At 36.7% G+C, this 22500-nt stretch overlaps 3 protein-coding genes and 1 long non-coding RNA gene across 11 annotated transcripts in view; 2 read left to right on the forward strand and 2 right to left on the reverse strand.

The window, feature by feature from the left end:
• The window catches only part of LOC138035814 (uncharacterized), a 1223-nt gene extending 860 nt beyond the window's left edge, over window positions 1-363 (forward strand). The window contains exon 2 of the mRNA XM_068882273.1: window positions 1-363. This exon is cut by the window's left edge and continues 613 nt beyond it. Coding sequence (XP_068738374.1) covers window positions 1-230 — 230 coding nt within the window. The 3' untranslated portion in view covers window positions 231-363.
• Window positions 1-22500, reverse strand: part of LOC138035817 (WD repeat-containing protein 41-like) — a 46152-nt gene that overhangs the window by 20464 nt on the left and 3188 nt on the right. For 5 of the 8 annotated variants that reach the window (XM_068882278.1, XM_068882280.1, XM_068882275.1 and 2 more), the window contains 7 exons: window positions 15273-15388; window positions 14716-14764; window positions 13286-13426; window positions 7520-7582; window positions 6439-6550; window positions 4835-4903; window positions 1365-1475 (listed from right to left, as the gene is read on the reverse strand). In XM_068882278.1, the coding sequence (XP_068738379.1) occupies window positions 1365-1475; window positions 4835-4903; window positions 6439-6550; window positions 7520-7582; window positions 13286-13426; window positions 14716-14764; window positions 15273-15388 (661 nt within the window). Of the gene's footprint in view, window positions 1-1364; window positions 1476-4834; window positions 4904-6438; window positions 6551-7519; window positions 7583-13285; window positions 13427-14715; window positions 14765-15247; window positions 15389-16767; window positions 16960-17378; window positions 17537-22500 lie in introns of those variants that run through there. The other 3 variants (XM_068882281.1, XM_068882279.1, XM_068882282.1) reach the window with 3 other exon arrangements.
• LOC138035812 (uncharacterized) lies at window positions 10018-11686 on the reverse strand. Its single transcript, XR_011129789.1, has 2 exons — window positions 11549-11686; window positions 10018-10975 (listed from the first exon to the last, which is right to left on the reverse strand). It is a non-coding gene; the product is annotated as an uncharacterized lncRNA (long non-coding RNA).
• LOC138035816 (kelch-like protein 17) overlaps window positions 17734-22500 on the forward strand; it is a 5251-nt gene continuing 484 nt past the window's right edge. Inside the window, exons 1-2 of the mRNA XM_068882274.1 lie at window positions 17734-19080; window positions 19350-22500. The exon at window positions 19350-22500 is cut by the window's right edge and continues 484 nt beyond it. Coding sequence (XP_068738375.1) covers window positions 17856-19080; window positions 19350-19792 — 1668 coding nt within the window. The 5' untranslated portion in view covers window positions 17734-17855 and the 3' untranslated portion in view covers window positions 19793-22500. The remainder of the gene's footprint in view (window positions 19081-19349) is intronic.

Consider the following 22500-nt stretch of genomic DNA (forward strand, 5'->3'; position numbering starts at 1 on the left):
GACACCTCTATCAGCGCGTCGAGGAACACATGAAAGGATCGTCTTCAATCGGGAATCACATTAAAGAGCAACATGGAACAGTCCCGAGTGACATATATCGTGACTTTAAGATCTTGAGAAAGTGCGAAAGTAAATTCGATTGCCTCATCTACGAAATGCTTTTTATAAAGGAGCTTAAACCAACTTTGAACAAACAGTCAGATTCAATCCGTGCGAAGTTATTTATATAGTTCTTTATAGCGTTTTGGTATCTTAACACTCACGCTTTAGCGTTTTAACCAACAGTCATGTAGATTTAATCCGTGCAAGTTATTTATATAGTATTTTAATATTTTAACACTTACATTTTAGCGCTTGTATTTACATATTTTATCTTTGGACATTCTCACGTCTTAATTTGTACTTATATATGCAGATTTTATTCGCTTCTTTTACTACTTGAAAATGATCTCAGAGAGATCGAAACGTCGTTTTTTATCGCTAGTTTTTATTCTGAAATGTGTTTCAAAAAAACTACTTATAAGAGTTTGGTGTTTTATTTCAATTTTCTATAATAATTGAAGAAGGCAGAGGTTCTACAATCAGTTCGAAATTCATCTACATCTACATGCTCAGCCCTTGGTCACGCAGACAACAACATTGAGCCATGCAGTGAACTCTCTATGCAGTGTGAGAATTCTGCCGAGACCTACTGTGAGTCTAATCATCAAAATTAAATAGGCCAATCAGACAATGCTGTATTCTACTGGACCTTTAACTGCTGTTAATGACTGATAGCAGAGAACACGTCACAAGTGGAATGCCATTCAGACTGGGATAAAAAGAATGTTAAGCTTTTAGATCATCACAGTTATGAACCATGAACAATCTTAACAAGCTTCTATATACTTGGCTCCAATGTAGTGAACATTTATATGAATGATTAACATTCTTCTTCTCCCAAATTAAACACGCGTCTACCATATTATAGTCTCTAGTATTACAGTCAAAACAGGTCAAGCATTCCTCTCACGAGTGGATTAATTAATAAGTTCATTATTGCTAATTTGACTTCAGTAATCATTTCAATAATTTGTTTGTTGGATGAATAATGCAAAATTCAAATCAAGCCCCAGTTCAAAACTCGAATTTTGTTTGGAATATTACTGGGTTCTGGTGGCAGTCAGGCGTGAGAATTTCACAGGTTTACTGACTTGCACAATCTGTCCTAATCTGTCAAACAATGGTCATTTCACTGTAGCAACATTACCTTTCCGTAATCTTACCAGAATCGGTATCCTCAAACTTGAGACAATATATTTCAAATTCCAACAATATTTACAAATAGCTACATGTACAGTGTACATGTAGGACCTTGGACTAACCTGCCACATTAATGAGACATCTAATAGCTTCCCTGTGAGGGGAAAGTTTCTTAATCTCTACAATTTTAAACTTTTCAGGATCGTCAGTGGTCCTTTCTATGGAATATACCACTGAAAATAAAGGAAAAGAAAACAACATTTCTAGATTTACTTTAGAGAGAAAAATTGTCCAGTCATTTTATGTAGCTTCAATCCTCTACCTAGACACATACAAATAGTTCAAAAGAGGGACAAATCAGTGGCATTTTTATAGCGACCCTAACCTCAGATATCTTTCATTGTTCAGATAAATCGATTCACTTGTTGTCACCTTGAAATTCCAAGTCAGCTACACCAAAAAAGGTAGCAAAACTAGCAGTCCTTTGTTCAGCTGAGCTACAGTGAGTCTGTTCCTTACGAGATGTTACATACTGCATTGTAATGCATATAAACTACCGGTAATACAAAGCTGGAATGCAAAACAGCTTGTGATGTCATCCCAAGGATAGACTCATGCAATTCACAAGCTTGGCTGGGGAAAAAATGACTGCCAATTTTGACAAGTCATGCGGGCTTTTAGAAGTGTAACTGCAACCAGTTAATGTACATGTAAAAGACATGTTTTGAGCCAGTGATACACACTTCAACATTAAATAATTAATTTTGTTGATCAACAGATGCTGCAGCTCCAGTGTTCAACAAATGTTGAAAAGTGCTTCATGTACCAGTAGTGTTGAATGTGGAAATAGCCAGTTCATTCAACGTGTTGAACATTGTTGAACGCAGTTGAATGAAAATACCGATGAGTTCTACATTTAATGCAACCAGTTGCTCCTTATAGAGCATTGCTACCCTTACGGAATCAAATGGTATGGAACATATATGGTCCAGGTTTGGAAATGGTACAAATGTATGGGCAAAGCTATGGCCCATATATTTTTATTATGTGGACTTGATATGGGCTATTGCCTTCCATAGCAAACCCAGTCACTGTCTTGAACTACTGTCATTCTATTGTCTCTTCCTATGGGATTGCTACGTATTTGGCAAAAATCCATACATTCACCATAGAATCTTGTATGGGAATGGTATGGGTGTGCCCCATACCATTCCCATATCATCATAAACCCTGTTCTATGGGATAACCTATTGCATTCCTGTCTCGTGTTCACATGAGTCAGAAGGGTGTCAGTTTGGTAGCATGTGATAGTGAAGAATCAGATTTATTTGTAATTGATTCTTTGGATGTGTGATAAGTTGTGCCACGAATGTTTCTGTAAACATCAAAGTTTCAGAGTTCTGCCATCAGGGTGTGATATGCCCTCCAAACAATTTTCTACTTTTAAGTCCATTCTCACGTCCAAATAGTGTGTTTCTTTGACTTTCTTTGATGGAATTTCAGGATTACTGCAACAATTAACACTTGCAGCGCAAAATGACATCAACCTATTTTTACTTTAATCATTTCCAAATTGCCGCCAAAAATGGAAGGAATCATAGTTCTCATTCAATGAAAGTTGCCTGTATTAATTTTACTAGTCACTCAACAGGTGTAAACATTGTCATTCAACAAGCTGCAACATCAAGTCGCATTTGTCAAGGTAATCCCATGATTTTGAGTGCAATTTGGAATTCAGCATGAGTAAATTTTTTGAAAGACAAACAAAATTGCATGTCAGCCCGTAGTGTGAGTGAAATTTGTAGTCTTCATTCTTAATTTAGAAGTGCTTATTTATTGCAAAATCATGCAAATACATATTAATGATCTACATGCATATGCAAAAAGTTCACCTTAAAGTTTATTAATTAATGCACTAATTTATAATCAACTATTTGCACTAATTTCACTTTTCTGCAATCTGTTTGGAATTAATCGATGTGCTCTTAGCCAATCAACACTGAAAGTTTTGCATGTATAATTATTTAATTTATTAGTTTAGTGACAAATGTTGCACAAGGTTGAACTGTGTGTCACTAGCTTTAAGGTGCTGAAATTTGACTTTGTGGAATAAAAATTCTTGAGGGGCACTTTAAGGAGGCTTGAATTAGTTTTAAACTGCATGTACCAATTGGAAGGATTAAATGAATCTATCCATTGCAACTGTTTCATGTAAAGGCAAAGTTAATGTACCATATGAAACACCAAAAATTGCTCAACAATAATGTAACATGTAACCATAGCAACAAAGGAGAAAATTCTGTGGAGCAGATTCACAGTTACCTTGAATTCACAATATTGGAAAATTTTTAGGTGGCTCTGAAGCTGCAGTTGAGAATTTTTTAAATTCTGCAGAGAGTTTTACCTAAGCATGCTAATTACTTGACAGAAATAAACAGTTTTTAAGATACAAGCATTTAAAGATAACATATACAGTGTTTTTAGGTGGCTCTTTTGTTGCCATCATGACCTATTAGGTCAGATCAACGAGTGCATCTTGTTAAGAAATTATTGATGTTTCATTTGTACAGGTAATCACATGATTTTGAGTGCAATTTGGAACAAATAAGTACAAGTTAATTTTTGCAAAGATGAACAACAATTCAGTTTGTAGTCTTTGAAAATTTACAAATGTTTATTAATTTATTCCAAATTGCACATTGCAATAATATTACTTATTATAACGACATACATGCAAAAAAGTTTCCTTTATTGCAAGCTAGCTAGCTAATTTAACTTTTCTGCACTCTGTTTGGGATAAATTGATGTGCTCTCAGGCAATCAACGTGGTGAAATATTTGCATTTACATGTATTAGGTACCATAGCATTGTCATTTTGTTAAATAATTATAAATGTTGTAGAGTTCACCCTTCTAATAAGACATTACCTCCAAATTGTTGAAACTTGCGTGAGCAACCTTAAGGTCAACTCCCATCATAAAACTCTGGGATAATGAAAACTCCATTGAGTGGGTTCTTTTTCAAACATTAAGAGGCAGCACCAGCAGTGAACTCTAGCTTCTCTGATATTACTTTGTCTGGCCGTTTGAATCTTTTCTTTATTTACTTTCTTTCATGAGAAATTCTAAACCATATCTCTTCAAATGAAAGAAGTCAAAACAGTGAAAGTGGATGTGCAAATTATAGACTGTAAGAGAAAAGACTTTTTTATTTATTTTTAGAAGTTTCTGGATGGTTTTGTCTATTCCCTAAAACACAGACCGTGTGGAATTTACTGGATAATGATTCAATTTAATAATAATAATATAATAATAATTTAATTCTTATATTGTGCGCTTAATCCCATGAAATGGTCAAGAGTACATTACATGATTTCTATTTATAACAACTAAATCCAGGGTATCTAAACAATAATTATTAAAAATATACTATGATCAAACTGAAATAATTATACAATTGAAATATACAATAATTATATATTGAGATAGTAATAATTATCATGATACAAATTAGTAAAAAGCCTCTTTAAAGAGGTGCATTTTCAGATGGCACTTAAGTGGAAGTTTCTGGAGGTAGCCCTAGACTCACTCACCCAAGGATGACTTATTGGATGCTGCCACTATTCGGTTGTTTTTTATTGGCAACAATGAGTGGACATCAGCTGCAATTAAAATGCAATTAAAAAATTTAAAAAATTACATTTAAAATTTCAAATGCAATGATAATCATTGAGATTTTCAGCATAAATTCTTTAATTGCCAAATTACTGACTAAAGATTACTGGTAGAGGAGTGACACTCCAAAGGTTTTTGATGACGAACACATGATACAATGGTTTGCACACAACACTTACACTGTGCTATCATTACATAACAAAACCCTGCACATTTTATAATACCACTGAAGTTGAAGCAATTTAAATGAAAGATTTGTTACTGTAAGTTTAATAAAGACATTGTCTCTGACTTTTGAAATTCTTTCAATGTTTGCAACATTTTAACCATGTTTTCATAAAAGCAGCTTTGCCTCTAGTTTTCACTAGTAGAGACATTAAAATGTCTCTGCATTAATTTAAAGCGGGTGTCTTAAAAAAAAGACCCCTAAGACTCTAAAATGAAGAAAATAACCCAAAACCCTCAATTTGGCTAACCATAGGCCTAACTAGGCCTGAAGTTGGGTTTTAGGCCTAGGGTTAGCCAAATTGAGGGTTTTGGATTACTGTCTTTGTTTTCGAGTCTTAGGGTCTTTAAGGGGTCTTAAATTTCAAGATGGTATTGCCCAGGAGAATGATTTGAGACTGAAATTAAATAAGCAATTAAATACTACATTTTTCTCATACAAGCAGATTGATAGCAATTACCTGTACATGTACCTTTTCTAGTTTAAAGTAACCCTTTAGTACATGTAGTAGCGGAAGTTTCCTTTCAAGTTCACCTTACGTGTACCTTGAAGGTGTCATTCACAATATGAAATGAATTAAGTTTTGAAATTAATGCAACAACAACAACAACAAGGTCTATTTCTACCAAAAAAGGAGACAGGAACAAGAATTAATACAATTTATGTGGGGTATAAGGCCACCCACAAAATAACTAAAAAGCTACATACATGTAATCTAGCTAGGAGGCGTAGTAATAGTCAAGTTACAATAGTAGTACTGTAGTTGTTAAATGGAGGCACAAGTATAAAAGCAAAATTACAACAACAACATAATCAAGTGAAACTATGATCCTTGCAGTTATGAACGCAATTTTTGCAATTGCGTAAAGAAGCCTGAAAAATTCAGGACTTCAACAGGGTTTGAACCTGTGACCTCGCGATACCAGTGCGACGCTCTAACCAACTGTGCTATGAAGCCACTAACGTTGGGAGCTGGTCGTTGCTGGGTTCCAATGTTCTCGTGAGGAATGAATCAACGATGAAATGATATATGAAATGGATCATATATGGACTGCAGATATGAAATCAAGTGAAGCTATGATCCTCCCTGTTATGAACGCAATTTTTGCAATTGCGTAAAGAAGGCTGAAAAATTCAGGACTTCAACGGGGTTTGAACCTGTGACCCATGACCAGCTCCCAACGTCAGTGGCTTCATAGCTCAGTTGGTTAGAGCATCGCATCGGTATCGCGGCGTATTTTTGACGAGTGGACATACACGTAACAATCTGCACACTTAAAAGCCACATTTCCTTACAATGCTCAGTGCTCCTGATTAATTTATCCAACAACTCTCCTTTCTCATTCCACACACACAAGTCTTGACCACCAGAAACAAAGATATTGTCATGTTTCATGTTGACTAAGCACTGCATGGAAAAAGTGAGATATTAATATTATGACAATTCACACATACTCAACATGACACTAAGTTAGATCACTGAAATGAGAGTGATCTGTTTGCATGGACTCAGTGAGTGAATGCCACTCTGTGGAGGTGCCACTGCAAATTCTGCTACATTTCAGATTTTACTTGATCAAACAAAAGGCATAATAAAATAAATGTACAAAAACAAAACCAGAAAACTAAGACCCTGGAAAACTTAGACCTGAAAAACTTAAAGACCCTGGAAAACTATTAAAGACCCAAAACGCCAAGACCACCATCGTGACGTATAAACTGTTACAGGGAGAAGCAGAATATTTTCCCCGTTTGATAAGGTGATTTCTGCTTTATCTGACGGGGCGCATTTTATAACAAAACAAGGTCTTAAAAGATAAAAAAGTGAACAGCATTATCCCGTCAACGTTTAGCGAATTAAGTTGCCTAAGATGGGTACGGTTTTTTTTTAATTGTAAGGCTCACAGTCCCAATTAAAGTCATTGCCAGTAAATTTAGACAATTGTTGAAATCACCAGCTGCTTTAACTGGCGTGGTTGGTATATTACCTGTACAGTGTGCTTTTTTCGCTTTATATGGATTAATGATCTGAACGATGGGGGAAAATTACTATACATACTTGCCTCTGTTTGTTTGGCTTCAGTGACCACGAACTGTAGCCGGAGTTGTTGGGGAATAATTGCAGTGTTCTGGGTCTTATTTCTGTGGGTCTTTTCCGGGTCTTAGGTTTCCCGGTCTAATATAGGTTTCCGGGTCTTAGGTCTTTAAGTTTTCGGGACACCTGTTAAAATTACCTTTTTGTGCTTTATTATCTCGCTGACAGTCTTAGTATATACTAAAACTACTCACCTCAGTGTCGGTGGCTAGTGATCGATGGATATTTACACAGAGATGAAACTTATCACCTACACTTCGGCAAACAGTTGTTAATACAAACCTTCACAGTGCCACAGTGTTCTGAGATTGAATGCAAACATTGGCCATCAATCACATCCCAAACCTTTGTTACACCAGTGCAAGAACAACAATGTTAAGAAAACATGACCCTTTTTTGAATAAGCAAGCCTGAACACAAAATGGCCCATCCCTATTCTTTCTATTAACCCATTCACCCCTAAACGGCCATACTTAAGTATTTTACTCTGCCTAATGCCAGATGATTTTACTTGTCAATGGGGAACCCCCAGGAGTCAATGAGTTAAACATCCAAGGAAATTGGTAAATGTTGCCCCAAAACCCAAAGAGGGAGATAGATTGTACAATTTCTAGTGATTCTAATGGCTTGCTGGATGCAGAACGTATAAGGATGGTGCCTACACCATAATTTGTCATTGTGCATATGTTCTGTTCATTTCAGATTTCCTATGGGTAGTGATTTAATACAAGGATATTTTTTTGCGCTGTTTAAAACTATGCGGAGAAAGCGGAACTTTGCAAGCATTTTTCAGAGACAATTAAGCTTCAATTTGCAAATGAATGCCATACATTGCTTTCTATTTTAAAGCTTTTTTTAAAAAAATAATTAGTGGTTACCCCCAATTTCCTTTTTGAATTTCAATAACAATTCTTGAGATCTGATTTTCACGCTTTTTCAAAAACAGCACAAAAGTATCTTTGAATTAGTAGGTGGCCATTGGCAAAACCCAGATCAGATCAGATTGGATCGAACCGGACCGGCCCGGATCATGTTAGCTTAGATAAAACTGTTCAAGATTACACAAAACTAACAAAAAAATTTAATTGAAAATTGAAGACAACAGTTTTTAATATTTATCTCCAGGTTTTGGTAGAAGCCAACAAAATGTCTTTAGTTTATGGCTAAATAATGACCTTTTGCATTCAACCTTATTAAATCACTTTTTCTCTTGATCATCAATTCCACCCTTTTTTATTGCAAAACAATGTTTACAATGATTGTTGGGAAGGTTTAGCGCGAACTGTGGCAAACGCCAGAGATAAGCAGATCGGCAGCAAAGCCATTCAAATGTCTGAATATGGACCTTTAATTTGATCATGTTGAAGAAACTAGGCTCTAAAAATAATTTATCTTGTCAGTGCTTTTGTCCGAATCATAAGCGTTTTGCCCATTTCACCTGGCTCATAAGCCTATTGTGTAGCTTTAAACATGCCTTGAGGTGATTTGCAAGTACTAGATAAAATACGAGCGGGAGACCTTTATGGGCATTTAAAACGGCAAGCTACAGGCAAACTGTTTTAAAGCCCATAAAGGTCGGACGCGAATATTTTATCTTACTTGTGAAATGAAACAATAGAATGTGTTTGTCATGTTAATCATGTGAGCGTGGACTCACTCGGGCCTGTCCCATAGGATTTTGGAAATACTCAGCACTGAATTAGGCAATTCATTTTCATAGAGATTTTGTAGTAGAAGCATGGCTCGTTGGTTTTGCTCTCCAAAGGGTAAAAAAGAAGAGACCAGTTTTGTGTTGGAAGCCACTCCGAGAGCAACACAATACAACACTAAATGGGGCAGAAAAGTCTTGGAGGAATGGCAGCAGCAACAGCAAAATAAAATTTTAATGTGCAATGTCAAAACTTGTTGGAGTGGCCGGTCTCAAATGCAAAGATGGACGTGTCGCCAAATACGCTGTACTTTTGGTTGAGCAAGTTTGTTTGTGAACTGGCCAATCAAAATGGAGAGCATTATCCGCCAATTCCCTTTATTTGTTAATTTGTGCGGTTAACTGTCATTTGTGTGAGACTGGAGGAGAGGTACATTAAACATTCTCAACAAGGCTGACAACAGGCAAGTAAATTGTTACGTAATAGTTGTGATTGAAATGTCAAACTTGTGATTGATTAATAAACTTTGTACAAATTTACAAGACTCGTCTTTATTAAAGATACCCTGGTGAAAATCTTTGAAGGATCTTTGAAGATCCTTAAAGACTCCTTAAAGATCTTTTTGAGGATCTTTCTAAGGATCTTTTCTCAAATCCTCAAGGATCCTACCTAGGATCCTTAAAGATCCTTAAAGATCTTAGCCTTTCTTGCCAAGATCCTCAAAGATCCTTGCCAAGATCTTCAAGGATCCTTGAGGATCTTCGAAGATCCTGTCCAAGATCCTTGAAGATCTTCGAAGATCCTGTCCAAGATCCTGTGCAAGATCCTCAAGGATTTTTAAAGATCCTGACCAAGATCTTTGAAGATCATCAAAGATCCTTGAGGATGTTGAAGGAACCAACCAAAGATCCTTGGGGATCTTCAAAAACCATATCCAAGATCCTTAAGGATCTTCAAAGATCTGGTGCAAGATCCTTGAGGATCTTCAAAAACCCTTGCCAAGATCATTTGCAAGATCCTTGAGGATGTTTATGTTTAAATATCATTTAGGACTTTACAGGAATTTAGCCAAGATTATTAATTTTATTGTCCACCCTCTCACCCTGAATTGCACTTATTGGACTGCAGTTTGATGTACAAATTCTTTTATTTAACCTGGAAAAAGGAGTTTTCTTTCTGTAAAAGAGAAACTTCAATACATAAAATGCTTCATTTGTCTGTAAACTATTTATGTTATAATGCTAAGTATGATTGAAGTAAAATAACAATGATGAATCATGGGAAATCAATATCCGACTTTATTTGCTAGCATTCTTTATTGAACTGAATGAAAAACAGCCACACACTACAATTCTCACTTGAGTAAGATGCAAGTGAAGTTTGGTAAGGCTTATCACCCTGGCTTGTTATCCAAAATTGGCACTAACTCCTGGGTCAAAGGGATGGGAAGAATACAATAAAAATCTAACAAACCTGAACAAATGATGCACTGACTATTATTTTTCACAGACTTGATGTGGATCAAGTTGTCTTTGACAACATTGTTGTTTTAACATTGAAACTCTGTGACAACTTTGCTCACATCTTATTCAACTGACAATCATAGTAGCTTTTGGAGTTATTTGGTCACATGCATGGTTATCCATTAATTAAAAGTCTAGCTGCATACAGTAAACCAATTTCTCAAAATTACCTATAATATGACTTGAATGTATATTAATAATCATAGAAACAATAGAGATAAAATATAGATACTCATACAGTTTTTATCAAGTACTCATTAATATCGAAGATATGGCTGGGAATATTTAAAATATTTTCACGAACAGCCATTTTTATTGAGAAAATGTTTCTTAAAAATAAGAAAAAAACCTTAAATTGTAGCCTAGAAAAACAGCGAAAGAGAAAAATTACAAGTACAAGTACATGTACTACAACAATAACGTTTGATTTTACCTAGCACATTTGTATTTATTTCATTTTATCTATCTTTTTATTACTAATTTTTTTCTTCACTCAGTATTTGGTGCTATTGTCGGCTGAGGCTGCTTTTTGAGAACTTTTTCTGAATATTTTGCAGTTACGCATCCTGAAAGAAAAACAAAGCCATAAGGGCAAATTACTCATATTGATTATCATGAATTCCACATGTACTCGCAAGTCATGCCGTGGAAGTGGAAATAAATGTGCGTCACCTAACCTTTACTTCAGACACGTAGCATTTACAGAGAATCGAAGGGATCCTTTGCCAATCATATAATTTGCAACAACCACTCTTTTGATGTAAACCTGTCCTTATTACTAGTAAGTAATCTTGTTAAAGGTTCACCTATTTTTTACAGGATTAGCTAGAGCAAGTAAGCCGAATTATAATCCTTGCCTGTACATGTCAAATTATTTTGGGACTTGAAGTTTGAAAAGTTCGAATTTCGGCTAACTCAATGTTGTACGCAATTAAAATCTTTTCGAAATAAAACGTTTTGTTCCAGTATTATTACCATATCATTTTAAATGTGAATGCTTCATTGCCATGCAAATTAAACACAAAGAATCTTAACCCCGAGAGATTTGAATTGGTTGAGTTAGCCGATTTAGTCTATCGTCATTATTAAGAACAATAAGTCATCAACTCAAATATTATCTGCTTATAATTAGCGCCTACCTTTGTACTTGGATTGCTGTATGCATTTCCTCGTTTTGAATCAGTATTTAAAGGGCAAAACAATCATGAATCATAAGATTTATGCTCGTTGATTCAAACTTAGAATAAAACCGCCGAACTGTAAGAGGAGCCATCGTTGGTGACTGCTGACCAAAAGGGAAATGACTCACTAGTTTCCAGTCTTATCTCTCGCGTTTTATCCAAGATGGCGGAGGATTACAACCCTCGGATTCATCGGACTGTACTTTAAAGAAAAAGTGAGCAAAAATCATAGCAGACTCATCGAATTAACCCTTAAAGGAATGTGAAAAGATACTGATCGAGCCGATTCGTCACTAGAGTCTCTAGATGTGGCCCTTAATTCTGTATTTTAGCCCTGGTATTTTGTTAAAGGATTACGTGCTGACACGAATTCTTTGATATTTCGAGAGTATATTGTTTCATATTGCTTCTGGCCCGGCCTGCAGCTATTACGAGTTCATCAAACAAGGTAATCTGTTACTGATATTTCCGACAATCAATGGATTACATCAGAATAAACGTTTTCGTTTTAATTGATTCGTGTACAGCGTGATTATTTTTATGTTCAAAGTTTGGTTCCTTAACGATGCTTGAGGGTACATGTACGTAATACCTCATAGGATCTTTAGGGATTTTATACACTTCACTCCTAAAAAGGTCCTTATAAGATCCTTATCCTTGAAGGATCAAGATCACTCTAAAGATCCTTTTTAGATCCTTGAAAGATCCTCATAGGATCTTTCAAGGATCCTAACGGAGATCCTTTCAAGATCACTTTAAGGTTCCTTTTAAGATCCGCGAAGGATCCTCATAGGATCTTTCAAGGATCCTAATAAAGTTCCTTTCAAGATTACTACAAGGATCCTTTTAAGATCCTTGAAGGATCCTCATAGGATCTTTCAAGGATCGTAACAAAGATCCTTTCAAGATCACTTTAAGGATCCTTTTAAGATCCTTGAAGGATCCTCATAGGATCTTTAAGGATCCTGATAAAGATCTTTTCAAGATACCTCTGAAGATTCTTTTAGGATCCTTAAAGGATCCTCATACAATCTTTGAGGATCTTTCGAGGATCCCTTTAAGGTTTCTTTCAAGATCACTATAAAGATCCTTCAAAGATCCTCAAAAGATCCTAGTATGATCTTAAAGGATCCTATCAAAGATTTTATTAACATCCTTTCAAGGATCCTTTTAAGATCCTTGTAAGATCCTCAGTCACTCTTTGAGGATCTTCAAGGATTCTTTAAAGGATCTTTCCAAGATTTTGTGTGTGGATCTTGGTAAGATCTTTGCAAGATCCTGATAATTTCCTCAAGGATCTTGATGAAGTATCCCAAGAGTCCTCAATGTTAGAAAATCTTTGAAGATCCTTTAAAGATCCTTCAAGGATCCTGTGAAGATCTTCATCTTTAAAGATCTTTGTCAGGTCTTTGAAGATCTTTGAAGATCTTTAAAGATCCTTTAAGGATTTTCACCAGGGTAAGCTTGCATACTAATTAGGTGAGCTAGATATCTTTATAAAAGTTAATCCTATTGATAATTCAAGTAATTAAAAATTCATCAACCCCAGCCTTTCCCTGCTATCTATTCAATCCCTCCCAGTGCTTTCAGACAGTTGAACTTTATCGGGATTTACAAAGCAACACATGTGACTTGAATAGTGCGTTTCTGTTGGCTGTCACCCTTATGAATTATTAATGAATTTTACAAGGATACTAAAATGGTTCTATCTGATGAACCTGTCAACAGCAAAGTTGCAGCCACCACTTCAGTTTGCAACTCTTGTCTCTGGTGTAACAGAAGCATGCATTTAATCGGTCTGGAGTGACCTTTGAGAACACTGAGACGTCTGCCAGTCTGTAAGTGAACATATAACATTGGTGATTTAAAGTTTGGTTCAAGAAACAATCACAAAATTATTCATATTGTATAACAACATCATCAAATGGAATGACATTCTGAAGTTGGGCAGATGAACACTATTTCACTATAAATTTAAAGAAAATGACAAAACTTTTGAAATTACAAGACATGTTTCGACAGAAACTTCTATCATCTTCAGTTGATTAATGTACAAACATGTCGAAACATGTCTTGTAATTTCAAAAGTTTTGTCGTTTCCTTTAAATTTCTGACTTGCCTGCTGATATCAAGATCCTTTGGAAATTTCACTATAAATTGTAATGATGAAGAAACCACATTTTCAACCACCCAATCATTATCCAGTATATGGAGACATGGTTCTTTGTGACATTGCTGTTTGTTATAAGCAAACTTGATCTTTCTCTTCCTTGGCAGAGAAAGGACTGTATATAAGGAGCGAATGTTACCGGTAACAAACAGCAATGTCCTGACCAACTTTCTTGTGCTCTCCCAGAATTTGGCATGACAATATTGGAGGAACCTGGCATTTGGACCAGACGACTCAGTAAAACATGCTATATGAGCGTACTGTAACATTCTCACCTCTTTGCATGGAAGCAAGCTTAAGTTAAGCATTTCTCTTTTCCTTTTAACCTTTTCTTTGGAGACATTTACGAATTAAATTAAACTGAGGTCCCTACTGATTTAGTCGCACCATTTGTAGCCCATTTGCACAAATAAATTCTTGAGTCAAAATACATTCTACATGTATGTGAGAGTGAGATCCGAAGAAGAAAGCTAATCCAATCAAGAACTTTTATTGCAAGCTCACTGCGCTGTTCAAATCAGGAAATATCTGTACAGTTGTATCTGTGTTTTTCTGTTGGTTTTTTAAATTCAGTTTCGCTTTGATCTATTTTGTTGGTTGTCATTCTGTTGATTTTCTATTATGTGCAATCAAACCACCACTCTAATAATTTAAGATCAATGTCATACTCATTAGGAGTTTTATCTCAATATAGTTGTTCCTCTGAGAAAGCTATATTGACAAACTTGAGATGCAACATGGATGTTGTTCTATGTATTTGTATTTTGGTCATGAGGGAGGGGTAATTAAATGGTAACGGAAACGAATGCAACCCTCTCAACAGGTGCACCTATGCATACCACAGTAGTGGACACACATTGGCTGATGCATGGATAATGGTCAAACTACTTACAACAAATTGTGTCAGTTTGAGTGAATTTACCAGATTAAATAACAAAAAAAGACACTTCAAAACCTTAGCATCCCAGATGACAGCAAGATTATCATCAGACGCTGATGCAAATCTAAAAAAAATTAAACATAAGCATTATACAAGACTGCAGTGTAACTCTTTGAAACATTCACATATATATTTTTTTACTATTAAAATTTTATTATTTTTATTTTATTATTTCCTATTATTAAATCAATTGTCCATTAAAATGTATGGCTCTTTACAGCTAACAATTTCACATTTGTATTACTTGGTACTCTAAGAGTGAAGAGTTGAGAGGTATAAGTCTTGTCATCAAAATTGTCCGTAACTGTACATTAGTCATGTTTGGACTTAAGCGTCATACAGTACCATTATATCTGGGATCCACAAAATCAATCACAATCTTGCAACTGTTATCATAAAATTACTTAGAGCTACAACTAAAACTGAAATACATTTGAAACATTTTAAAACAACATAAACCAAGAATAAACTTTAAAAGCAACAACATACCATTGTAAGTTGGAAATAACAAAATTCTAAATATTGTAAGAAAAATGGCAATATTAACCTCTTTTGCATTTTGAGGACATTACCTCCTTTCATCAATGATGGTCAATAAATGAACAATATCAGTGTGAAAAGAGAGAAGCCTCAGCTCTGTAAATGGGTTTCTTGGTTGATCGTCTTCAACCTCGGGTACATCATCAATCTGCCAACATATTAAAATGATACTGCAGTCAGCAAAAGAATGAAACAGAAACAACTATTAGGAAAATTGAACTGGAAATTGTAAAAGACTGGAGCTAAAAAGGGCTTTGAGATCCATGATGCCCTGGCTTCATTTTTTCTAGAGAATGAAATTCTCTCTGCCCTAAAGCACATAGTAATTATTGAAGTCTTGCCATACTTGCCATAAAGCAAAGAAAAGTGCACAAGAGTAGAGTATGGTAACGTAGTACCAAATCTTATGAAAAACCAGTTTTTATATTCTGTACAATTAAGTTGATGTGGAATAGCACATTGGAAAGGTTTTTTGACATTACTATAAAGGACTCAGGAACCATTAATATGGTTGTTAGAGATACAACTGGTAATTATAAATTATTATGACAATGCTTGTACACAGTGTTTTTTCTCACAAAATACAATGTATTTCCACTGAAATTTTACATCTCAAGGTTACAATATTGGGGGGATTGGGACTAACTGCAATGCAGGTCGACACACTTTGTCTTGAGCAACAGAAAGTAGGGAAAACCTTTCTTCAGTGTCGCTGTCAAATAGGACTTTCCTTCGAAAACCATCTTAGAGAATGACAAAACATAAACAAGGTGAGTGAGGACCAAGTTCTAGCCCTGTAAACTCTACGGTGGAAACAAGAATTTGAAGAAAGTTAAAACCATGGACAAGCAAGGAGACTTTGGTTCACTCCAAAACTATTACAAGGAAATTTGTCTTCGTAGACCAGAAACAAAGCAGGAATTAGGAATTGTGAAAGTCTGTCTGCTGTGTCATGTTTGTTTTCATTCAGCTCTAGAATGACCCTGGACTGATAAAGCAAAACACTACTTCAATAGAAAAAATTAATTGTCTGCATGGCCTTTTTAAGTGCCTAAGGAGCCAAATAACAGCACAGTCATTTGATGTCCCTGAGACCAAAAAGTTTGATGTAGAGAAAACTTGAAAAACAAAGTGTTTTCTGAAGCTTTTTCCATTTACATGCTGTTCTTTGAGAAGGCTCTTGAATACCAGATCTTTGTTTTATTGGATTTTAGAATCTAATCAAGACAAAGCTCAGGCGGCAGGGATACATTTTACTAAGAAGAGAATCTGTCTGCATTCAGACTGTTTTGCATGCCAACAAATTATTTGTTGGCATGAGAGCACTCCTAAACTGGCCAATTAGCACTTCATATTGAATGGGGCTGGACAATCTGCAAAGCCAGAGAGTCATGGGAGCCATGCAAATTTTGCATTTAAGTCTTAAAGCACCAATTTCAAATAGCAATGACAAACTGTTATTAAGTCTAAGCACCCATTTTAAAATGGTTAACTTACAATAACTGTGTGATTCGCATGTTGACTCACCATATTGGCTCGCCTGACTTACAGTCCTGACTCGCATGACTCAGATGACTCGCAGCCATGGCTCGGATGCCTCGCATGCCTTGCTGGCTTGCACATTGTCCAAACTTGTATTGAATATACATCCTTAATCTCACAGAGATGGTTGCACACTCTTCCTCTTTTGCTCCTGCCTATCCCTCGATTACAATTTACCTGGCAGCATTCCAGAGCAAACGTAATTCATGAAAAATTCTTTTTGGGTGTGATTACCAGTACCCAAGGCCTATGGCAGGTTAAGCAAAAATTCCATACCAACTTACGTGTGACCCTTACGTCTTGGTGCTCCGCCACCAGCCCCACCCTCCTAAGTCCTCTCTAATTTGCATATAAAGCCCCCACTCCAAATTTAATACAATCAAGAGAGGTACCCATTTTTTTTACTTTCCACACTATGCGTTATATTCTTCTGACCACATAAAGTTCTGGTTCCTTAAATCGAACCTCTACTACGCAATATCCATTCAGGTTATTATTCAGCATTGTTTAAAGTCTATCGTTGATCAGACATTGCCGACAAGAACACAATACTGCTCAAAAGTGGCATATTATTCTAGCGATACAAGAAGAAGTACCTTTTGTTTGTCTTTATGTTCTGGTCGTCTTCGGAACATAACTCTTTGCAGTTGCTCATTTAATAGTCATGCTCCATCATGCTCCATCATGCTCCATTTTTCACAGATCCGAGAGGTCATGGGCAAAAGCAAATAATACATGGGAGGGGAGGAACGTTGGCCAGTAGATTTTTCTATCATGGGCTCCGGACTCTGTCGCGTGACCTGCCAACAATGCTATTAAGTTTTCCTTACATAATTCAGGTGTTCCTCCATAAAAGAGGGAAGTTGTCTGTGGAACTGAAGTCAAAATGAGTAAGCTCATCCGCCAGAGCTCATAAGCCAGAGCTTATGAACTTATGCATTCATTTATTTCCTTTTTCCAGTCCTTTTCAGTCTCGTAACAGCACGCGGTCTGGTGCTCTTTGTTTCCGGTATCAACAAATGTACAAATGAAAAGCGCGTCTCTGTCGCCGATGAAAACGACGTGCCGCAAAGATGGACTCTACATCGGTTGTTATTGTGGAAGACGGTCTTCCAAGAGACATCATGGCAGTTTTAGACAGTATGAGACAGCGTAAAGAACTGGCAGATGTAACACTCGTGGTTGAAAACCGTGAAATTGTTGCCCACCGCGCCATTTTGGCCGCCTGCAGTCCGTACTTTAGAGCCATGTTTCTGTCTGGGTTTTCCGAGGCTAGCGAGCCGAAGATAGTTCTAAGAGAAGTAGACGGAAACGCTGTTCAACTAGTCATTGATTATTTCTATACATCGGAACTCGAAGTGAATGTTTACAACGTAGAAGAGATCCTTCGAATTTGTGTCTTGTTGCGGCTGAACAGCCTGATCGACCACTGCGAGACCTTTCTCCGTCGAAACATGACTGCGTCCAATTGTATTGGGCTTCTATTCGTGGCTGATCTCTTCTGTCTGGATGACTTGAATCAACATGCTAATCGCTTCGCTCTGTGGCACTTTGCGAACGTTTACAAAGAGGATGAATTTAAAAAGATGCCTTACAAACAGTTGAAAGAGCTGGTCATGGATGACTCACTGAAAGTTCAGTCGGAAGAAATGGTATTCGAGGCTGTTTGGCAGTGGATTACACACGATGTGGACGCAAGAAAGGTTCACGTTCCAGATATTATGCAGTACGTTCGGTTTCCTCTCATGAATCTGCAATATTTACATGGGAACTCCTCAATTCAGAGGCTAACACGCGAGTATCGAATGTGCAAAGAACTCATCCGTGAAGCCATCTGTTATCAAACTGCTATAGAGAACAAGTCAACTACAGCCACTGACAATTTTCGTGTCAGACCTCGCATGGCGTCAGAGGAGATATTTGTAATTGGAGGATGGTCAAACGGGCAAAAAATAAGCAGCGTCCAATGTTTCAATGTGGACACCTTGGAATGGACAGTCGTAGCTGGGATGTCTGTGGCACATGTGTCCAGGGAAGACTATATTCGTGTTGTCGCAGTGGGTGATGAGCTGTACACTGTAAGTCGTTATAAGGTTGGCAAGTATGATCCCATTGCTAATTCCTGGATCCAGGTCGCTGCCGGTCCTGATGTTCAGTGCAAGTGGGCGGGAGTGTGTGAACATGAAGGCTACATCTATGTTCTTGGTGGCCACAGTAGCATGTGTGCAAAGCAGTTTGATACAGAAACCATGACTTGGAGGTCTTTACCTTCCATGATGTATGCTCGCTATTACCCAGGTAATTAAATTGTCCCTGTAATTTCTCAGTAATTGATTGTGTTGTGATTATTTGATATGGGTTCCTTAACCTTCAGGGTAGGAGATACTGTATACATATACTGTCAGACCACTGTCAATGTGATTTCCTTCTACCTTTTTATCATTGACACTAATTTTTGAAATGAGCAAATGAAGTTCAGATCTTTTTTACCACTTAATCGTACAAACACTTGGTATGACCAAGACATAAAGGTGATGAAGGCATAAAGTTGTTCTGATGTGTTGCAGGTGTTGCTGTAGTGAAAGGCAAGATATATGCAGTGGGAGGTTTGGACCATCTTTGGGCTCCCCTGAACACTGCTGAGAGGTATGACCCTCTTACTAACCAGTGGGAAGCTATTTCATCCATGAGCACTGCTCGCTGGAGTCTTGGTGTTGCTGTTCTCAAGGACAAACTTTATGCCATCGGAGGATCAGACAACAGAGAGTCTTGTAGCAACAGTGTTGAGATGTTTGATCCTGATATGAACAGGTGGATCCAGTCTGTTGCAGCAATGAATGCTGGACGTCGTTGCCTTGGTGTGGCAGTTGTGAATGATACCATCTACGTGGTTGGTGGTCGTGTTACTAACAGCATTGAGTATTATGATCAAGAGAAGAACAAATGGGTTGTAGTTGGAGCAGTGAACACTCGTTGTAACTTTGGATGTGTTGCTTTGCGTATTTTATGAGAGCAATTGGAAAAGGAGCTACCCACAGGGAACCATGTCAGTTCACCAGAGAGTACAATTTCCATGAGAAAGCTTGTTGATGAAAGTTGGTGCAGGTGGATGTAAATTTTGGGTTTTATCTCAGCAGGGTGAGTTTGTTGTCAATGCCTGATACAAGCTGTCACCATTTCTTCCCAAGATACTAAGACCAACCAAGTGTTGATGCATCCACAATTTGGAACATGGTGAGGCAAGAGTGGATACATGCATTTTGTTCATTTGTGTACCTGAATGGGACCTGTCTGTCTGAAATTGGAGTGGCTGAGAAAGTACATTTGAACTAACATTTGTGAATTAATGTATTTTTTTCAAAGAGGTTTAGTCAGATATGCTGAGGTCATCAGCCAAGTATGTGATAATTTGTTTGATTCTTTTGTGGTTCTTTTGTTAGGTCAACATTATTGATAGATTCCTAGAGGGGTTATGGAAGTTTTAATTAACTTTGAATAGTTACATTTCATTTGCACGCTTATGATGACAAGGTGATTAAGATGCTATTTTATCTCTGCTTTAGCAGGCTCTGAACAGATGTCTGTGGTAAACAAGTCTTTTAACCCAATAGAATATTAATATCTATCCACTTTTTGTATTATGCAATGCAATACAACATCTTGCAACACTATAATTTGTGTAAATGACGACAATTACATCTAAGGTTGTTGTCTTTTAAGGTATGTTAACAAGCTATGTAAAGTATTTATTACAGATGTACTGTGAATTAAGTTATTGTGTAGCTGTTTCCAATTAAGCTTATTTACTCAATACTTGAACATGACAGACAAGCCTGAGTAGTGAATAATTTACTTTAAGTCTGATACCAGTAGGTGCAACGACTAGGTAAAGCAGCCTTGACAGAAGTAAAGCCTTTACTTTGTGTCCAATAATGAAGGAGTTACAGTATCTATATGTAGGTCTGGTACTCTTATGTTACTGTAAAGAAATGTGATATGGCAACCCCTTTGGAGAAAAACAGGATTATCTTAAGCCTTTATCATTTTGGCTGAAGTCCCACTAGCACATTCGACATCTTTGTTACAACGGTGTCACACTATTTCAAGTGTGACCGGCTATTTTTTCACTGTCAGTGTCAGTGTCTGTTGCTCAGGTTACGCGGTTTAATCAAAGGATTTTAACAACGCTGTTTACAACTCTAAAAGCACGATTTATGTGTCTATCTAAATCCACTTGTGATGCTTACTGAATAAGAAGTCCCTTTTGCGATAAGAAATTTTAGCGCCAAAGCGATTTAGTTTCATCTGAAAGGTCACCGTAAAATTATAATTTTAGTCGCTCTGTTGTCGAGCATTTCCTCTAGCCAATGTTGTGGCCGAGGGTAAACCCAAACGCGATGAATTCTTCTTACTCTTCTAGCGCTCAGCATCAGTGCCAGAAACACCCTTTGGCGATGTAGAAATTGCCTCAAGACCATATGACCATTCAGGTTGATCGTTCTTTTGACAAGTATTAAAATTATAACAAAAAAAAAATCCGGCATTGGCAAGAACGCAATGATCACGCATCTTGCTACTTTTGCTAAGAAATTGCAAGTGGATATTCGAGAAGTTGACAGCTATCAATTTGAAACCGCTGTTAACAACTACTAGTGGAACCGCAGGTTATGTGACACCGTTGTTACACTGTTGTTAACCTGAGAGGTCAAAACAGCGTTGTAACAACGCTGTCAAGTGCTAGTGGGACCCCTACCATTATTGTGTGTGTTATTGAGTGAAACAAAAAAGTTTGTCGATCAAGTACAATTCAAAAAATCTATTTTCCTGATGGAAAAAGATGCTGAGAAAGTGCAATTTGATTTAAAGCTACTCCTACCTACGCTTGTAGGTTTTAAGTCGCTCTAACTTGAAATCGGTGAACATGCATTTTATTTAACTGTCAAATTTTTTGAACAATTTATCTTGAATGTCTGTCACAAAATACCTTCCTGTAATTTTCGGAGAAATCGTCCTATCAGTGCTCGCTAACTATTTGTAATTGCAACAATTACTATAACAGAATTACTATAATAGAAATTACTATAATAGAATTACTATAATACAATTACTACAATAGAGCAGAAAATGTAATGTATCTGAGCACAGTTGAAACTGTTTGCCCTTTGCCAAAGAAAAAAACTGCTAATTCAAATCATTTTTCCAGGAAGTAATCAAAAGACAAACTCTTTTTTTGGTTTTCTTGGAAGGTTCAATTCTTCAACCCCGGTTGAGTACGGAACAAACACCAGGAATGATGCAATTCCGTTCCTTTTCCGTCAGTTTGTTTTGTCTGAACTTTTAATTGTTGGAAACTCCTTGGGCTAAAAAATGGCGCCCTGCCCAGATTAATTATTTAGGCTCCGATTAATTCTGGAATGAACGATATCCTCTTATACGCAAAAAAAATACTCGTTTTAAGTTGCGGCATTATGACTCGAACTTGTCGAACTCGCTATGTAGTTTCCATGTTCAACAAAACGTGACCATTTCTTATCTGTGACGTATACCACCAAGGCTAAAGTATTTGATAATGCGACAAATTTTGAGCCGGTATAATAGACTAACTAACACCAGCGAGGACGTTTATTTTCGAAGCAGCTTAAATCTAAGCTGTCTAAACCAATGGGTTTCAGTCTGCAGAGGGGAGTGTTAATTATCTCTAATTTCGGAGAATAATTG

Source organism: Montipora capricornis, unplaced genomic scaffold, assembly GCF_036669925.1.
Source record: "Montipora capricornis isolate CH-2021 unplaced genomic scaffold, ASM3666992v2 scaffold_432, whole genome shotgun sequence".
NCBI classification, from domain to species: domain Eukaryota; kingdom Metazoa; phylum Cnidaria; class Anthozoa; order Scleractinia; family Acroporidae; genus Montipora; species Montipora capricornis.